The sequence below is a fragment of the Macaca thibetana genome, chromosome 1 (assembly GCF_024542745.1).
Source record: "Macaca thibetana thibetana isolate TM-01 chromosome 1, ASM2454274v1, whole genome shotgun sequence".
Lineage (NCBI taxonomy): Eukaryota > Metazoa > Chordata > Mammalia > Primates > Cercopithecidae > Macaca > Macaca thibetana.
Genome location: NC_065578.1, coordinates 1,112,618 through 1,130,301, shown reverse-complemented (window position 1 = coordinate 1,130,301; position 17,684 = coordinate 1,112,618). Strand labels below are relative to the sequence as shown.

Below are 17,684 nucleotides of genomic sequence, written 5' to 3'. Positions count from 1 at the left end.
ACTCCAGTCTGGGCGAAGGAGCAAGACTCTGTCAAAGAAAGAAAGGAGAAGAAAGAAAGAAGGGAAGAAGGGAGGGAGGGAAAGAAAGGAAGGAGGGAGGGAAGGAGGGAAAGAAAGGAGGGAGGGTGGGAGGGAAGAAGGGAGGAAGGAAGGAAGAAAGGAAGGGAGGGAGGGAGGAAGGGAGGAAGGAAGAGAGGGAGGAAGGAAGGGAGGAAGGAAGGAAGGAATTGTAGCAGTCTTGCACGGTTCAGACATGGGTATTATTCGACATCAAAGATCAAATAAGGATGCTTAATACATTGAAAAGTACTACATGATGAGACTCCATCTCTACAAAGAAGAAAAATAGCCAGGCATGGTGACATGCATCTGTAGTCCCAGCTACTCAGGATGCTGAGCCGGGAGGATTGCTGGAGCCTGGGAAGGTGAAGCTACAATGAGCTGTGATCACGCCACTGCATTGCAGCCTGGGTGACAGAGTAAGACCCTGCCAAAAAAAAAAAAAAAAAGAAGAAGAAAGAAAAGAAAAGACTAGAATAAGGAGACCAGGCCATGGTAGCTCATGCCTGTAATCCCAATACTTTGGGAGGCCAACACAGGAGGATCGCTTAAGCCCAGATGTTTGAGATCAGCCTGGGCAACATAACAAGACCCTGTCTCTACCAAAATATATATATACACACATATATGTATATAAAAATTAGCCAAGCATGGCGGCATGCCCCTGTGGTCACTTGAAACCAGGAGGCCGAGGCTGCAGGGAGCAGTGATTGCACCACTGCACTCCAGCCTGGGCAAAGAGTGAGACCTCGTCTCTAAAAACCAAAAAGCTGCTGGACCCAGAATCTGACCACCTGGGCTCAGGTCCAGGCTCTTGTTGCCGTGGTGATCCTGAGGCAGCCAGAGTGGAGGGCAGCTGACCCAGCTGCACCCCTTCCACGTTCAGAACCGGGGGCCCCTGGCCGGGCGTGGTGGCTCACACCTGCAATCCCATCACTTTGGGAGGCCAAGGTGGGCGGATCACAAGGTCAGGAGTTCGAGACCAACCTGGCCAGTACGCTGAAACCCCATCTCTACTAAAAATACAAAAATGAGCCAGGCATGTAGCAGGTGCCTGTAGTCCCAGCTACTTGGGAGGCTGAGGCAGGAGAATGGCATGAACCCAGGAGGCAGAGGTTGCCGTGGGTCAAGATCACACCATTGTACTCCAGCCTGGATGTCTCCAGACCGAGACTCCATCTCAAAAAAAAAAAAAAAAGAACAGGGGTCCCTGCGGCCTTTACAGCTCCAGACCCCAGAAATAATGTGCACAGTGTTTTGAAGTCGTCACCCGGCTCCCGAAGAGCCCTGCCGTCCAGACGCCGAGCCCAGGGCAGGCTCTGGCAAGCCCACGGGGGCTCCCCATGGTGACCTGGCCTGGCCGGCGGCCCAGCTGCTCTGACCCCACCCGGCAGCGCGACAGAGGCCAAAGGAGAACGCCAACCTGCGCGTGGCCTCTCGAATTGCATCGATTCAGGTGCAAAGTCAACAAAAAGTCCTGCTCGGACTTGCAAGGAAACAGCTCTGCTACCTGGGGCCTTGCTGACCAACTGCCGGCAGGTGCCCCCAGAACCCAGCGGCAGATGGAAACCGGGAGCCCGCCACGGGGACGTGATGACTCCAACACGCCAGTAGCAGGTACCCGTAGGGAACACGAACGCTACATCTGTGGGAAGTTAGGTTACCAGATATGATGGTAAGAGAAGAAACATCCCCAAAAGATGACACTGTTTTAGAATTTTCTGGACTTAGCTGTCCTTCCCACTCCAGCCTCTAATACCCTCGCCCTGGGGCTGGCGGGCCGTGAGAAAATGGAGGTCTTTGGGAGAGGCTTCCAAAGCCCTCCAGGCACCATGGGGACTGGCTGCACACCCTCTCTGGGCCTGGGTCCCCCAAGGGGCCACTACAGCCAGAAAGGACAGAGCCCAGGATATGGGTTTGGAGGTGGTGACCACGTCCCGAGGGGCCCTGGGCCACACGCCTTCACCCTGCCAACCCTCACCTCTGGATTCCCCTTTTCTTCCAGAACCGGAGAGATTAACCACAGCGATACCTTCCAGCGAAGAGCAGACGGAGATCACACTGGGGGAGGTCAGCCAGCTCAGGCCCTGAAACAGCTGCCACGATCCGAGACACCGTCCACCTTCCCCCAGCCCCAGCCGCACCCCAACCCACTGGCCCTCACCGCCAGGTGGCCCTTGCCTTTGACCAGAGATGGGCCGGACGGTGTCCACCGGGCACTTGCAGCCTCCAGGCCTCTTGTAATCTCAGCTGGCATGGGGCCACCGCCTCCACAAGCCGGGGCTGTGCAGGACCCACAGGTTGTTTCCTGGATATGGGGTACTGGTGAGACGTGGGGTGGACGCTGGCCGTGGCCTCCCTGGCCGGGGCACGGCCCTGAGCTCATGAGCAGGGGAGAATGTGGAGGAGTTCAGGCTGCCTCCAACTCCCCTGGCTGGGATCCCACAACAGTGAGTCCTCCAAGGGCTGGGCCAGGCCCAGGACATCTGTGGCCAAGTGGCCACCCAGGGACATGGGTCCCACTACCTTCCATCCTTGCAGCAGCGCACCATTGTGAGGGTTGGGAAGGGATCCTGAAAGCCATGAAGCCTGGCAGACCCCATGGCATCTCTTCCTGTGCAGATAACAGAGGGGGAAATTGGCCCCTTCAGCTCCATCAAGGTGCCCATCATCTTCACCCCGGTCGTCCCAGGAAACGTCCAAGCCAGGTTCAAGGTCATGTTTAAGAACCCCCAGTGCCCAATGGTGAGTATTCCTGCTGCCATGCCACACGCACGCCCTGGCCCCTGCCCCCACAGCCTTGTGCAGCAGCTGCCCTTGGCCACAAGGTCGCCATTTGCCCATGCAGGGATGGCCAGTTAGTGGCACAGATGGTGACACCACAGTTTACAACACACACACATGCACACTGGCATACACAGGCAGACATGCTTCTATGAGACACACACGCATGCCCCTGCAAAAACATGCATGTATACACACGCACACATGCAGAGCCCCGCACACACATGCACACATGCAGAGCCCCCCGCAGATACATGTACACACTCGCACACACAGGGCCCCCGTGCACACGCGCACACACACAGAGCCATTGTTCTTTTTTCTTTTTTTTTTTTTTTGAGTCAGGATCTCATTCTGTCACCCAGGCTGGAATGCAGTGGCAGGATCACAGCTCACTTCAGCCTCTTATCCCTGGGCTCAAGTGATCCTCTTGCCTCAGCCTCTCGAGTAGCTGGGATTACAGCTGCACACCACCACACCTGGCTAACTTCTGTATTTTTCATACAGATGGGGTTTCGCCATGTTGGCCAGGCTGGTCTCGATCTCCTGACCTCAAGTGATCCACCCACCTCGGCCTCCCAAAGTGCTGGGATTATAGGAGTGAACCACCGCGCCCAGCCCCAGGCGACAACTTTCTGTGCTTAAAAATTCCTCTGCACCCCCTCTGCACCCCCATGGGCTGGAGCGGTTGCCTGTCCCAGGCTGTGGCTCCTCGCATCCTCCAAAGTGTTCAGAGTCCTCGGCTCACCCCACAGCACCAGGACAGTACCACTGCCTAGGCGGCTTTGTGCTGGGCTGCTGCACTTCCCCAGCCCGGGGCTTGCAGGCCCTCCCAAAACCTGACTCATTCCCTCCAACCTCCTGAGGCCCCAGGAGTCAGTGCCTGGGGAGAAGCACTATCTCGGCTCACTGCAACCTCTGCCTCTGGGGTTCAAGCGATTCTCCCGCCTCAGCCTCCCACATAGTTGGGACCACAGGCACACATCACCATGCCTGGCTAATTTTTGTATTTTTTGTAGAGATGGGGGTCTCACCATGCTGCCCAGGCTGGTCTCAAACTTGTGGGCTCAAGCAATCCTCCAAGCCTGGCCTCCAAAGTGCTGGAATTACAAGTGTGAGCCACCGTGCTTGGCCATAGAAAGGTTTTTTTAAACACCTAAATGTCAATGAGTATGAAGCTGAGTGGTAGGTACTTGGCGATCCAGTATACTGTTCTGGTAATAGATGAACATTTATAAAGAATATTTGGCTGGATGCAGTGGCTGATGCCTTTAATCCCTGCACTTTGGGAGACTGAGGTGGGTGGATCCCTGAGGTCAGGAGTTCAAGACCAGCCTGGCCAACGTGGCGAAACCCCGTCTTTACTAAAAATACAAACATTAGCCTGGCATGGTGGCGGGTGCCTGTAATCCCAGCTACTCGGGAGGCTGAGGCAGGAGAATTGCTTGAACACGGGAGGCGGAGGTTGCAGTGAGCAGAGATCACACCACTGCACTCCAGCCTGGGTGACAGGGTGAGACTCCATCTCAAAGAAAAGAACATTTTAAATGACATGATATGAAAAGTGCCACAGCCATCCCAAAGAGTTAGAAAACTCAAGCCCATGAAACGTTCCTCCTGGGAGCTGTGTCAGTGTTCACCAACATCGCCTGCTTTGCCCAAAGAACTCCTGTTGCTGAGCTCACGTGTCCATATCCAGCTGCATTTCAGGGTCATGGGCGTGGCCATCGATGTGCCGGTGTGGGTGCCAAAGCCCAGCGTGGACCTGAAGATCTGTATGTACGACCGGCTCTACCAGGACTCCGTGCTTGTGCACACACGGTGAGCCCCTGCCGTCCACGCACACGGGGTGACTCTTGCACACACGGCGAGCCCCTGCCCGTCCACGCACACGGGGTGACTCTTGCACACACGGCGAGCCCCGTCCCGTCCACGCACACGGGGTGACTCTTGCACACATGGTGAGCCCCGGCCCGTCCATGCACACGGGGGCACACAGGGTGACTCTTGCACACATGGCAAGCCCCCCCGTCCATGCACACAGGGTGACTTGCACACACGGCGAGCCCCCCCGTCCATGCACACAGGGTGACTTGCACACACGGTGAGCGCCTGCCCGCCTGTGCACAGGCAGTGAGCCCCCCGGTGGCCAGCGGGGACACGGCAGCTGGGGCTGCCACAGCTGCTGTCCAGGCCCTGAACGTCACCCTGTGTGGCAAGGGGGGTGCTTAGCACCGTGGTTGGGGAGAGGGACCTTGGTGGGGGTGATCCAGGGTCATCTGGGAGGCGCCAGTGTCATCACAGGAGGCGTCACGGGGAGGCAGGAGGGTCAGAGTCAGGCCAATCTGAAGACACCGCACTGCACATTCCCAGCCCGTGCCGGGCCCACAGGAGTCAGACCGCAGGAGGGCAGGCGCTGCGAGAGCCGTTCCTACCCAGGTCACCGGGCGGGAGGTGCGTGTGCCTGGGGCCAGTGCCTGGGGCCTCGGCATCCGCACACCCTGCTCACGGTGGAGTCTGCCGTGACCCGGGATCCAGCTGCGTGAGTTAGCGTGGCTGCGGTGAAGTCTGCGGTGACCCAGGAGCTGCGTGAGTTAGCGTGGCCACGGTGGAGTCTGCTCACCTCCGGCATCCATCCTACCACAGCTTCTCTATGGCCTTGGAAACGTGACAGAAAGGGCCCGGGCGTGTCTGTCAGGCACTGTGGGCTGGGCGGGGCTCAGCTCCGTGGATGGTCTCCGGCTGTGGTTGTGCGTACCTCAGTGTAGCCGTGTACTCGTTTGTATGGACTCTGGCCCCACAAGGGAACCAGAAGACAGAGCAGCATCTGCCGGACAGGGAGGGCGCGGTCTCTGAGCACCCGGGCACCCACCTCGCACGGGGCCCCAGCAGTAGGGGTGCAGAGGCCGGTGTGCCCAGACGCACTGCGAGTGGTCTCTGGGTAGTGGTTAGAGGTCAGAGGCAGGTCTGCGCTGGACGGAGACGGGGCTGACACAGCACGGGTGACTCGCGTGGAAGCACAGGAGGAAGGAGAGATTTCTCACTGCTACACCCTCGGGGTCCCCCCTCGTGGATTGCCCGGGGCAGCGGTGGTGAGGCGGCCACACCACCATGTTCAGCAGAGGCCCAAAGACGGGGAGGGGAGGGGGGCTTGCTTCACTGTGGGAACAGGGCGGCTCCCGGTGGTCCTGAGGAGGCTGCTGGCTTGAGGGAGCTGGAGGTGGAGACCAGACAGACGCAGCCTCCCAGGTGACTGGTGGGTACCTTGGCGCTCTCAGGCGCATCTTGGGTTGGAGGCTGCAGTCATCACCGGGGCCTGTGGCTGTCCCAGGCCCCCCACGTGCCCTGTGCTTGAGCTGCAGGATGTGGGGATGCCCTGGGCAGGAGGCGGGCAGAGGTCTGGAGGGAGGGGTTCCACCCCTCATGTCCCCTCCAGGGCCCCGCACCCGGGGGCTGCCTGGCAGGTGCTCTTCCCGGAAAGCGTCCGGTTCCCGAGAGCCCATTAGGACCATGCTTCCGTTTCGATGTGGTTATTTTTAAGAATCCCTCATCAGATTTCATTTCAGATAAAACAGCCCTTACAAAGCAGGGCTTTGAAGACTCTGATTGTCGAGGTGCACGTGCATGCTTGGAGTGGGTGGGCTCTGAGCACCTGTCGGGGGCTTGCACGTTAGAAATGTTTTAATGACTCCAGGCATTGAGCACGCACACAGTCACGGCTGTGGTGCCTGACCCAGTGCCCTGCGACGCGCCCACAGGTCGAAAGCTGCCCTGCGCCTCAAGTTCGAGGTGTGCAAGGAGCTGAGGGCCCACCTGGAGCTCCTGCCTGAGACAGGCTACATCCAGGCACAGTCGTCCTACTCCGTGCAGCTCAAGTTCCTGCCTCGGTAGGTGCCAGGACGCCAGGGCCGGGGCAGGAGGACGTGGGAGGACGTGGGCTCCGAGGCGTCCCTCTCCACTGGCCACTCCTCTGATCTCACTGCTGCTGGGATCATCACCCTGCAGGGATGTGTTCTGGGGCCGAGGCCATGACACTGGGGGCCAGTCACAGCTGGGTCGGTGGTCCGTTTTGGTTGCTTTTGTTTAAGATGTGAGCCAAGTTGAAGTTCATTTTTTTGTACAGAGGTTTCCAGTTATTCCAGCCTCGTTGAAAAGATCGGGAGGCTGTGCGTCCCCCAAGCACGGCCTGCGGCTCTCACTGCCACTGAGGGTCTGCTGCCTGCCGGGATAAGGTGGCCCAGGATACGGCTCTGGCTGTTGCGGGCGCCCTGCTGTCTGTGCGCTCCCACGCTGTCTTCCCTGTCTTCATGCCTTTCCCGTAACTCCCTGGGGTTCTGTTTTGAGATCAGTGCACGCCTGACATTTGCTCCTTTACCTGTGTCTTGAGGGTGTCCCTGTCACCCAGTCGTCCCTTGTCCTCTCCAATCCAAGGCTCTTTCCAGGCCTCCTGGGTGCATCCCCTGGTCTCTGCTTTTGCCAGGTGGACTTTGGTTACTGCACTTCAGCGTTTGTTGTGCTTTGGAGGCTGGACGTCCTATGTCTGATCCCAGCTCCCCAGAGCTGCCCTCAGCATCCGGGCCAGGACCGAGGTCCAGACAAAGGATGCTCAGTGGAGCTTGGTGAGGGAGGTGGGCGCAGCAGGCACGACCTGGCGGGACTTGGAGGGGAACAGGTTGGAGCTGAGCTTTAAATCGACTGTTTCCTGGACTTGCCCCTGCCGGCCACCTGTCACAGGGAAGCTGATGTTTTTCTTTCTTATTTGTACTTTTCCTGATATTTCTATAACAACACTAACTTATGTAATCAGAGATCAAACTCTGATTAAAGTGAAAATGCATTTTCAAAGGGCTTTTTAAGATTCCTTTATGATGCAAACTCCATATTAATTTGAACCTTGGCTATTGAATTTTTTTCTGTTTATTTAAACACAGCTTTTGAGCCACAGTCAGTTGTGTTGCTCCTGGGAGTGCTGGCTACTTAGACTCAGACATGCCAGAGCCCTCGCGGGCCCACAGGGGCCACGCGCTCGCAGGTTCTGTGCGCGAGCGGGAGGCCGGCACGAGGCGTATCCCAGCACCAATGTTTCAGAGGTGCCGTACCTCTCAGAGATGTAGAAGCACCACTGACAGCGGGTCTTACCGTCATTTCACAAAATGCAAAGAGGAAAGCACGTTCGCCTCGTCTGCCTCTTTCAGACACTCCCTCCCGGAGGATGCGGGGAGGTATTTTGACAAGGAGACGCGAGTCCTGGAAGCCCCGATGACCATATGGGTGGCTGACCAGGTCTGTGGCCCCGATGACCATGTGGGTGGCTGACCAGGTCTGTGTTGGGGCACTTTCCAGGGATGCTGGGCGCTCCTGGGGAACCGTGGCTTTCCTGGGAGGCCAGGCGAGGGCCCCCAAAAGGGCCCATCCTCACTTGCCTTCCAGTGAGGCATCTAGCGGCCAGAGGGGCTTGCCTGCTGGGAGGGTGCTCATGGGCCAGAGAGAGGCCTCCGAGGCCTGCCCAGGCCAGTAGGGCTGTGTCCCAGGCACCCTCACCTGCATGTGCACACATGAGGGCTGCCCACACAGCTGCACACATCTACGCGTCCATGTGTGCCACACACAGGGACACATGCACCCCACTCCACCTGCAGCTGGCTCTCAGCTGCCACCCCCCCCATGTCAGGGAGTGGTCACCGGGAAGTGGGTGTTATTAAAAGATGGCCTCATCGTGTCCTGGAAACCGTGGACCGTGGCCACAAGGCAGCAGCAGTGGTCGCGCCTCAGAGTTTGGGGAGCACTTGGTAAGTCTCCAAGCAGCTGCGAGAGCGACTGCGCCCTTTGTGCCTCAGAACAAGCCAGTGGAATTCACCGTGCATGCCATTGTCACCACCTCGGACCTGGAGCTCAGTCCCTCGGAGGTGGATTTTGGCTACTGCACCATCTACGAGGCCATCAGGACAGAAATCCGCCTCCACAACCACTCACTCCTGCCCCAGGAGTTTGGGTTCGTCAAGCTTCCCAAGGTACCTCCTGCGGCCAGGCCTGGGGCAAGAGGGGCAAGGCTGGGAAGCCCTGGGGATGGGATGCAGTGGCCACTGCTCCAGGGTGCCCACGCGTGGGCGTGTGGCCCAACTTCCGTCTCTCAGCTGCACCCCTACGCCTAGACCTCCCCACCCTGCACACCAGCCCTGGGCGTGCAGCCCAACTTCTGCCTGTCAGCTGCACCCCTACCCTTGGTCCCATCCACGTCCTGCCCTCCAGATCCCACTCTCTGCTCTTCCTTCTGGAACTTTCCCCTGCTGGGGCCACACAAGGTAGCTAGGACGAGGCCCAAGCCTGGGCACCCCTCACCTTTCCCTGGGCTGCCCTGCTACCAACACCACCGTCCTCACTCTCCCCCCGTCTCTCACACACACACACATGCACACACATGCACATGCTCACAATCGCTCATGCACTCATACACGTGCTCACACTCACATACTTGCTGACACTCATTCACACTGCCACACTCACGATCACACTAATCTCTCACTCACACACACACTTGCTCACACACAATCACACTAATCTCTTACACTCACACTTGCTCACACACAATCACACTAATCTCTTACACTCGCTCACACACAATCACACTAATCTCTTACACTCACACTCACACACACAATCACACTAATCTCTTACACTCACACACACTTGCTCACACACACACTGTTTCACTCACACACACTTGCTCACACACACACTAATCTCTTACACTCACATCTGCTCTCACACAGTCATATTAATCTCTTACACTCACACTCGCTCACACACGATCACACTAATCTCACTCACACACACAATCACACTAATCTGTCACACTCAGACTCACACTCGCTCACAATCACACTAATCTCTTACACACACGATCACACTAATCTCTCACACTCACTCTCACACTCACAGCCCTGCTGCACGTGTGTCCACGTGGTCTCCCCATGACATTCCCTCAGAGCACTCTTCCATTTCCAGTTTGTGGATGTGCAGCCCAACGATGGGTTTGGGACGATCCTGCCCCTGGAAACGCTGCAGTTTGAGGTGATCTTCCAGCCCACCAAGGCCGAGGAACACAGCTTCAAGCTGACCTGCAAGTCTGAGATCAACCGGTGAGCCTGCCAGGGAGAGGGGACGCAGTGGGCCTGGAGCACCTGCTCGGGAGGGGCCACCTTCCCAGCAGCACCACATCCCTGCCTCTGGCCCCACCTGCCTGGCTGACCACAGGGCTGTGCTGGGCAGCACTGCCGTCCGGCAGGAACCTCAAACCTGGGTGCAGACAGGCCTGGGACCTGGGCAGCCTTGAGTTCTGGGCCCGCTCAGCCGTGTGTGCGTGTGTGTGTGTCGTGGGTGTGCATGTATGTGAGCGTGTGTGTGAGGACAGGCGAGTGTGCCTGTGTGAGTGTATGAACATGTGTGCACATACAGGCGTATCACTGTAGTAGGTGTGAGTGCATATGGGTGTGTGCAAGAGTGCATGTTTGTCAGTGTGAGACTGTGTGTGAGCATGTGGGATTGTATGTGTGTGAGCATATGTGATTGCATGAATGTGTGAGTGCAGGTATGTGAGCGTATGGGGGGTGAGTGTGTGTGTGAGTACATGTACGTGGGTGTGTGAACTTGCATGAGTGTGATCACATGTGAGTGAGCGTGTGTGAGTGAGCATGTATGTGTGTGAGCGTATGTATGTGGGTGTGTAAGGTTAGTGCGTGTATGTGTGAGCATGCATGTGAGTGAGTGTGTTTCTATGTGGGTGGACCTGTGTCCAGAGGTGGACCTGGTGTAAAGACCTGCATGCTCTGACGTCTTGTGCGATCAGCCAGTCTCTGCACCTCCCTGAGCCTGAGAGTGGGATAAGGAGGTGGTAGAGAGGTGAAACTGGACCCGAAGCAGTGGCCGTGGTCCTGCGTGGGTTCTCGTTGCTGCTGGGACCATCAGTCTCCAGGGATGTGTTCTGGGGCAGAGGCCAAGACACTGGGGGGCAGTCACAGCTGGGTCTGCAGTCCATTTGATCGCTTTGTTTCAGATGTGAGCCGAGTTGAGGTTCATTTTTTTGCACAGAGGCTTCCAATTATTCCAGCCTCGTTGTCAAAAAGATTCCATTCTGCCCAGAATTCCTCTGTGCCTTCGTCAAACAATCACCCACATTTGGGTCCTACTGACCTGGGCCGTTGGGGCCTCCCTCCATCTCTGTGGGTCCTTGAAATGTATTTATCGAAGAAGCCAGGCAGGTTTGTTCTGTGGAGTTGCCACAGGTAGAATGCTGTCCCATGGTGTCAGTTCACGTGTTCCTCTGTTTTGTGTTGCGAGTTCACTGGCAGCAGGACCTCCGGGCTAGTCAGGCAGCCAGACCACTTCAAAAGCCACATTGGCTCCTTCTCCGGGGTGCGTTAACGCCCAGTCGTCTCTCCCTCAGCCGCCTTTGGTGCTCAGTGCTTTGCACCTTCCATCCGTAATCACGGCCCTGTGACTCTGACCTATCGATGTCGCAGTTTCCAGCCCTGTGTCACTTTCTGAACTCTTTGAGGCACGTGGAGTCATTAGGCTGCAGCGTTTGATTCCTTCACAACGCCGCTTCGCAGCGTGCTTCACCGTTTACATAAATTCCACTCCTCATTCTCTCTCATCTCACAACAATGTCACCTGTGATTCGACCTTTTTCTACTGCTCATTTTCAAGTGCAATTATTTCTTTCTGAACGTTTACATTTTATTTATTGATTGATTTTTTTTTTTTTTTTTTTTTTTTTGAGACAGGGTCTTGCTCTGTCACCCAGGCTTGAGTGCAGTGGTGCAATCACGGCTCACTGCAGCCTCCACCTCCCCGGTTCAAGCAATCCTCCCACCTCAGCCTCCTGAGTGTGGCTAGGACTACAGGAACACACCACCATGCCTGTCTAATTTTTATATTTTTTGTATATTTGAGACGGGGTCTCACTGTGTTGCCCAAGCTGGTCTTGAATTTATAGCCTCAAGTGATCCTCCCACTTCAGCCTCCAAATGTGCTGGGATGACAGGGGTAAGCCACTGCGCCCGGCTCTCCTCCTCACTCTCAGAAAGGAGCCCAGTTCAGGCCAGGTGCAGTGGTTCATGCCTGTAATCCCAGCACTTTTGGCACCTGTAGTCCCAGTTACTTGGGAGGCTGAGGCAGGAGAATGGCGTGAACCCGGGAGGTGGGGCTTGCAGTGAGCCGAGATGGCGCCACAGCACTCCAGCCTGGGCAACAGAGCGAGACTCCATCTCAAAAAAAAATAAAAAATAAAAAGATAAAATAAAATAAAAGGAGCCCAGTTCAGAGAGCTTTTTTTTTCTTTTCTTTTTTTTTTTTTTTTTTTGAGACAGAGTCTCGCTCTGTCACCAGGCTGGAGTTCAGTGTCATGATCTCGGCTCACTGCAAACTTTGCCTCCCGGGTTCAGGTGATTCTCCTGCCTCAGCCTCCCGAGCAGCTGGGGCTATAGGTGTGCACCACCACGCCCAGCTAATTTTTGTATTTTTAGTAGAGACAGGATTTCACTGTGCTAGCCAGGATGGTCTCAGTCTCTTGACGTCGTGATCCACCCGCCTCAGCCTCCCAAAGTGCTGGGATTACAGGCGTGAGCCACCGAGCCCTGCCTAAGAGAGGCTTTTCTACCTCCATGGCTCCAGAGCACCCCCTGCAGTTCGTGTGTGTGTGTGACGTGCTGAAAAAATAGAAGGCCCCAACTTTCTTAGCCCTGCGTCCTCTGCTCTCTTCCTCCCTTCCATTTTCAGATAATCCACAAACTCAGAAAGTCAACTCAGAAAGTCAGCATCGTGTACCCTCCACCCAAAATACAGACCTTAGACTTTTATCCTCCTCGCCTCCGATTTCTCTTCGTTGTTACAGAAACGAACATTCTTCCTCAAGTCGGAGGGGGCTTCGTTCTCCCTCCCTCCCCAGAGCCCATCACTGTCGGGAATGCCAGGGGCCGCATTTTCATTCCATACCTGTGTACCTATAACCTAACACACACACGCACACACACACACACGTGTGTGCAAGCGTAAACGCTTCTACCCTTGCACAGATGTAGGGTGACCACCATGCTGGTGTGCCTGGCACTGAGGGGTTTCTCAGGCCACAGGACTTTGAGTGCTGAAGCTAGGAGAACCCCAAACAGACCGGGACCCCAGGTCGGCGCCTCAGGCCCCCGCTGCTGGTCTGGATTTTGCTTGTTTCCCCTCAGCCTGGGTATTTTTGTGACTGAGCCTCATGGACACCACCAGGGGTTCCCTTTGGGACCCGTTAGGTTGGAGGCCTTTGGGCTGTCAGAGCAGCACCTCCTGGGAAGCTTCTCGTTGTAATGCAGATATCAGAAAAGAGGGTTTGAAAATCAACCATCTAAGCTTCCTTTTCAAGCATTAGGAAAAGAACACAGAAATTAAACCCAAAGAGAGTAGAAGAAAAGACCTAATAAAGCTAAGAGTGGAAGTCAATGCAATGGAAATGAAATGGTCGACAGAGAAAAATAACAAACTAAAAGTCTTTCTTGTACAATTTAATAAAATTCATTACCCCTAGCAAGACCAATCAGGATAAAAAGAGAAAACACAAACCATCAGTATCAGGAGTGAAAGGGAACATCACTGCAGACCTAACAGATATCAAAACGATACGAAGAGAACATGATGAACAGCTTTGCACCAGGGAACATGACAATTTTGAGGAAATGGACAAATTTCTCAAAATACACAACTGACACAAAAAAATATAGAAATATCTGAATAGTCGGGCCAGGCGCAGTGGCTCACGCCTGTAATCCCAGCACTTTGGGAGGCCAAGGTAGGTGGATCACTTGAGATCAAGAGTTCAAGACCAGTCTGGCCAACATGGCAAAACCCCATCTCTACTAAAAATACAAAAATTAGCCAGGCATGGTGGTAGGTGCCTGTAATCCCAGTTACTTGGGAGGCTGAGGCAGGAGAATCACTTAAACCTGAGAGGCGGAGGTTGCAGTGAGCTGAGATCGCGCCACTGCACTCCAGCCTGGGCGACAGAGCGAGATTCCTTCTCAAAAAAAAAAAAGAGAGAAAAATCGACTACTATTAATAATCAATGATATATCCACTAAAAAATAATTTTATTGAGCACTGGGCGCCACGGCCGTAATCCCAGCACTTTGGGAGGCTGAAACAGAAGTATCGCTTGAGTGCAGGAATTTGAGACCAGCAACATCTCATCACTACATTTTTATTTCCTTTCTTTTTTTTTTTTTTTTTTTGAGACGGAGTCTCGCTCTGTTGCCCAGGCTGGAGTGCAGTGGCGTGATCTCGGCTCACTGCAAGCTCCGCCTTCCGGGTTCACGCCATTCTCCTTCCTCAGCCTCCTAAGTAGCTGGGACTATAGGCGCCCGCCACCACGCCTGGCTAATTTTTTTGTATTTTTAGTAGAGACAGGGTTTCACCGTGTTAGCCAGGATGGTCTTGATCTCCTGACCTCATGATCCGCCTGCCTTGGCCTCCCAAACTGCTGGGATTACAGGCGTGAGCCACCACACTCGGCCTAAATTTTTCTTAATTTTTTAAAGATTTTTTTAAATTTTTTATTTATTTTTTTTTTTTTTTTTTTTTTTTTTTTTTTTTGAGACAGAGTCTCACTGTGTCGCCCAGACCGGAGTGCAGTGGCACAATGTCGGCTCACCGCAACCTCCACCGCCTCCCAGTTTCAAGCGATTCTCCTGCCTCAGCCTCCCAAGTAGCTGGGATTATAGGCACTGGCCACCACGCCCAGCTCATTTTTGCATTTTTTTCAGTAGAGATGGGCTTTCACCACCTTGGCCAGGCTGCTGGTCTTCGAACTCCTGACTGCAGGTGATCCACCCGCCTTGACCTCCCAAAGTGCTGGGATTATAGGGATTATAGGCATGAGCCAGTGTGCCCAGCCAATTTTTTTAAGAAAAAAAAATTTTTTTTTGAGACAGAGACAGTCTTTGCTCTGTTACCCAGGCTGGAGTGCAGTGGCGTGATCTCGGCTCAATGCAAGCTCCGCCTTCAGGGTTCACACCATTCTCCTTCCTCAGCCTCCCAAGTAGCTGGGACTATAGGCGCCCGCCACTACGCCCAGCTAATTTTTTTTTTTTTTTTTTTTTTTTTTTTGGAGATAGAGTCTCGCTCTGTCACCCAGACTGGAGTGCAGTGGCGCAATCTCAGCTCACTGCAAGCTCCGCCTCCCAGGTTGATGCCATTCTCCTGCCTCAGCCTCCCAAGTAGCTGGGACTACAGGCGCCCGCCACTACGCCCGGCTAATTTTTTTGTATTTTTAGTAGAGACGGGGTTTCACCGTTTTAGCCAGGATGGTCTTGATCTCCTGACCTCGTGATCCGCCCGTCTCGGCCTCCCAAAGTGCTGGGATTACAGGCATGAGCCACCACGCCTGGCGTTTTTTGTATTTTTAGTAGAGACGGGGTTTCACCATGTTAGCCAGGATGGTCTCGATCTCCTGACCTCGTGATCCGCCCGTCTTGGCCTCCCAAAGTGCTGGGATTACAGGCGTGAGTCACTACGCCTGGCCTTTAAAGACTTTTTTGAAACATTTAGAGCCTGTGGTCACAGGACATAAAAATACGCATTTGAATATTACTACATATGAATGAAGGCTTTCTGTTACAGACAGATGTGATAGCAGTATTGTCCTTTACAGCATAAAATACATACGATTAGGACAAAAACCAAAGGGGAAAGTACAGCGGAAATAGACATTCAAGGAAAACATGAAATGTGAAATTTCCAAAGGTTAAAATAACCAGGTCCTGGCCTCTTTTTAATGGATGGTGGCAGGAATCAACTTGTTCATAACAGGCCTCGTAGACACCTGTGCTTACATTTAGAGAAAGAGATCCGTTTTTAAAACGTTTTTAAAATGTCAATAAATATTTAACAAAATAAGCTAGAAATTTCCTTTGCAACTTCCTTTGCAACTATCTAAACTTGTGATTAAATTTTTAGCTACCCATGACACAGTGGCACGCATCTGTAGTCCCAGCTACTCAGGAGGCTGAGGCAGGAGGAGCCCTTGAACCCAGGAGTTCGAGGCTACAGCGAGCTGTCATGCCACCACTGCAGTCCAGCCTAGGGCAACAGAGCGAGACTCCATCTCTATTTATAAATGAATACATATGTTTCAAAATGTTTAGCTACCCACCTAAAATGTGCACAAAGATACGCTGTATTTTCGAAATCTGTTAGCGGCACAGTGACCTCACGGGCAGTGGGGACGTGCATGCCCCTGTGAGCCTCACCCAGGGCTTGTCCTCCACCCAGCGGCCCCCGCACCTGACACAGAGGGACACAGACACCCTGCACGGCTGAGGGCCTCCCATGCTGCTGCTTGCAGGTGCTTCAAGCTGTCTTGCCGGGCTGTGGGCGTCCACCCACCCCTAGAGCTGTCCCACTACCAGATCAAGTTTGCGGCCACGGCCCTGTATGACACCTCCGTAGCCACAGTGTATGTCATCAACTCTCACCTGAGCATGAGCTCACGGACCCACTCCAAGCCCCGCACTGGCTCAGAGGACACCTCTCCCGTGGGGCCCACGTCTTTCGAGTTCCTGCTGCCCCCAGACTCGCCTATCACCATCTCGCCCTCGGTGGGGACCGTGTGGCCAGGAAAGGTGGGTGTGGGCCTCACACGCCGACTGGGAGGCAGGAGCTCCACGCCACCTGCATTTGTCCCCAGGGTGTCTGCCTTTGCCCACCTTTAACCACAGGGTTTCAACCTGGAGAACAGGGGCACAAGTCAACCTGGCCCTCATCAGACCCAAGTAGGGCCGAGGAAGGCTCCATGGCCAATGTGCATGGGGCCCAGGGCCCCCCACGCTGGGGGGGCGGTCACAGTACCCTCGGTCCAGCCTGACCCCGATCCATGGCCAATGTGCATGGGGCCCAGGGCCCCCCACGCCGGGGGGGCGGTCACAGTACCCTCGGTCCAGCCTGACCCCGATCCATGGCCAATGTGCATGGGGCCCAGGGCCCCCCACACCGGGGGGGCGGTCACAGTACCCTCAGTCCAGCCTGACCCCGAGAGGCAGGAGCTCCCTAGGCTGCTGGCCTGGCCGGCACCCATCCAGGGCTTCCAGGTTGAGACTGGGGAAGGCTGTGTAGTCCCTTGCACCAGCGGACCTCGCAGGCAGAAGGGGAGTGGGGGGACAGAGGGCGTCGGCCACTCCCACCCAGCACTCCACCTGTCCTGCAGAGCAGAAAGCTCTGGGCCTGGCAGGGCCTTCGGGTGACCCTGAGGGCTGCTGAAGGCCTAAGTGAGGAAGGGCACGTGGGGGACAGCTGGCTCACATGGGATTGCAGTGAATGCAGTGATTCAAAATGTAGGACTCGCCCATAAAACTCAAGGACGGAAAGGGCAGGCTCAGCTGTCACTGCTGCCCCATGGACAGGGGACCGGGTCCCGGCCTGCCCAGGACTCTACTCTCAACACCTCCAATCACAGGACCCCCACCCTTCACGGCCAGAGGGCTTGGTGCTCACGCCTGCAGCCCGCCCCCGCTTCCTGGGGGACAGAGGCCAGGGAGGGCCATCCCGAAGGGGCACACAGGCTGAAATCTCAAGGGGGAGGTGACCTTGAGAAGAGTCAACGGGCGGAGGAAGGTAGAGTGCCAGCAGGGGCTCCTGGGGGGCGGAGAGAAGTGGCAGCCCCTGTGCCCACACCTGTCTCTCCTCAGAGGTGCCTGGTTCAGGTGGCCTTCCGGCCCGTGCTGCCTGAGAAGCTGATCCGCCAGGAAGCCCTCCCACTCCTGAACAAAGAAATGGAGACCAAATCCGTGCGTGGGGCCTGGGAAGGAGGG

General features: G+C 55.3%; 2 protein-coding genes across 3 annotated transcripts in view; one reads left to right on the top strand and one right to left on the bottom strand.

Annotated features, from left to right (window-relative positions):
* GABRD (gamma-aminobutyric acid type A receptor subunit delta) overlaps positions 1 to 17,684 on the bottom strand; it is a 378,620-nt gene that overhangs the window by 83,131 nt on the left and 277,805 nt on the right. The gene's annotated exons all lie outside the window — the stretch shown is intronic.
* Positions 1 to 17,684, top strand: part of CFAP74 (cilia and flagella associated protein 74) — a 77,527-nt gene that overhangs the window by 53,839 nt on the left and 6,004 nt on the right. For both annotated transcript variants that reach the window (XM_050785733.1, XM_050785724.1), the window contains exons 19-27: positions 2,066 to 2,130; positions 2,683 to 2,805; positions 4,544 to 4,665; positions 6,603 to 6,731; positions 8,040 to 8,127; positions 8,682 to 8,855; positions 9,850 to 9,983; positions 16,223 to 16,499; positions 17,562 to 17,660. In XM_050785733.1, coding sequence (XP_050641690.1) covers positions 2,066 to 2,130; positions 2,683 to 2,805; positions 4,544 to 4,665; positions 6,603 to 6,731; positions 8,040 to 8,127; positions 8,682 to 8,855; positions 9,850 to 9,983; positions 16,223 to 16,499; positions 17,562 to 17,660 — 1,211 coding nt within the window. The remainder of the gene's footprint in view (positions 1 to 2,065; positions 2,131 to 2,682; positions 2,806 to 4,543; positions 4,666 to 6,602; positions 6,732 to 8,039; positions 8,128 to 8,681; positions 8,856 to 9,849; positions 9,984 to 16,222; positions 16,500 to 17,561; positions 17,661 to 17,684) is intronic.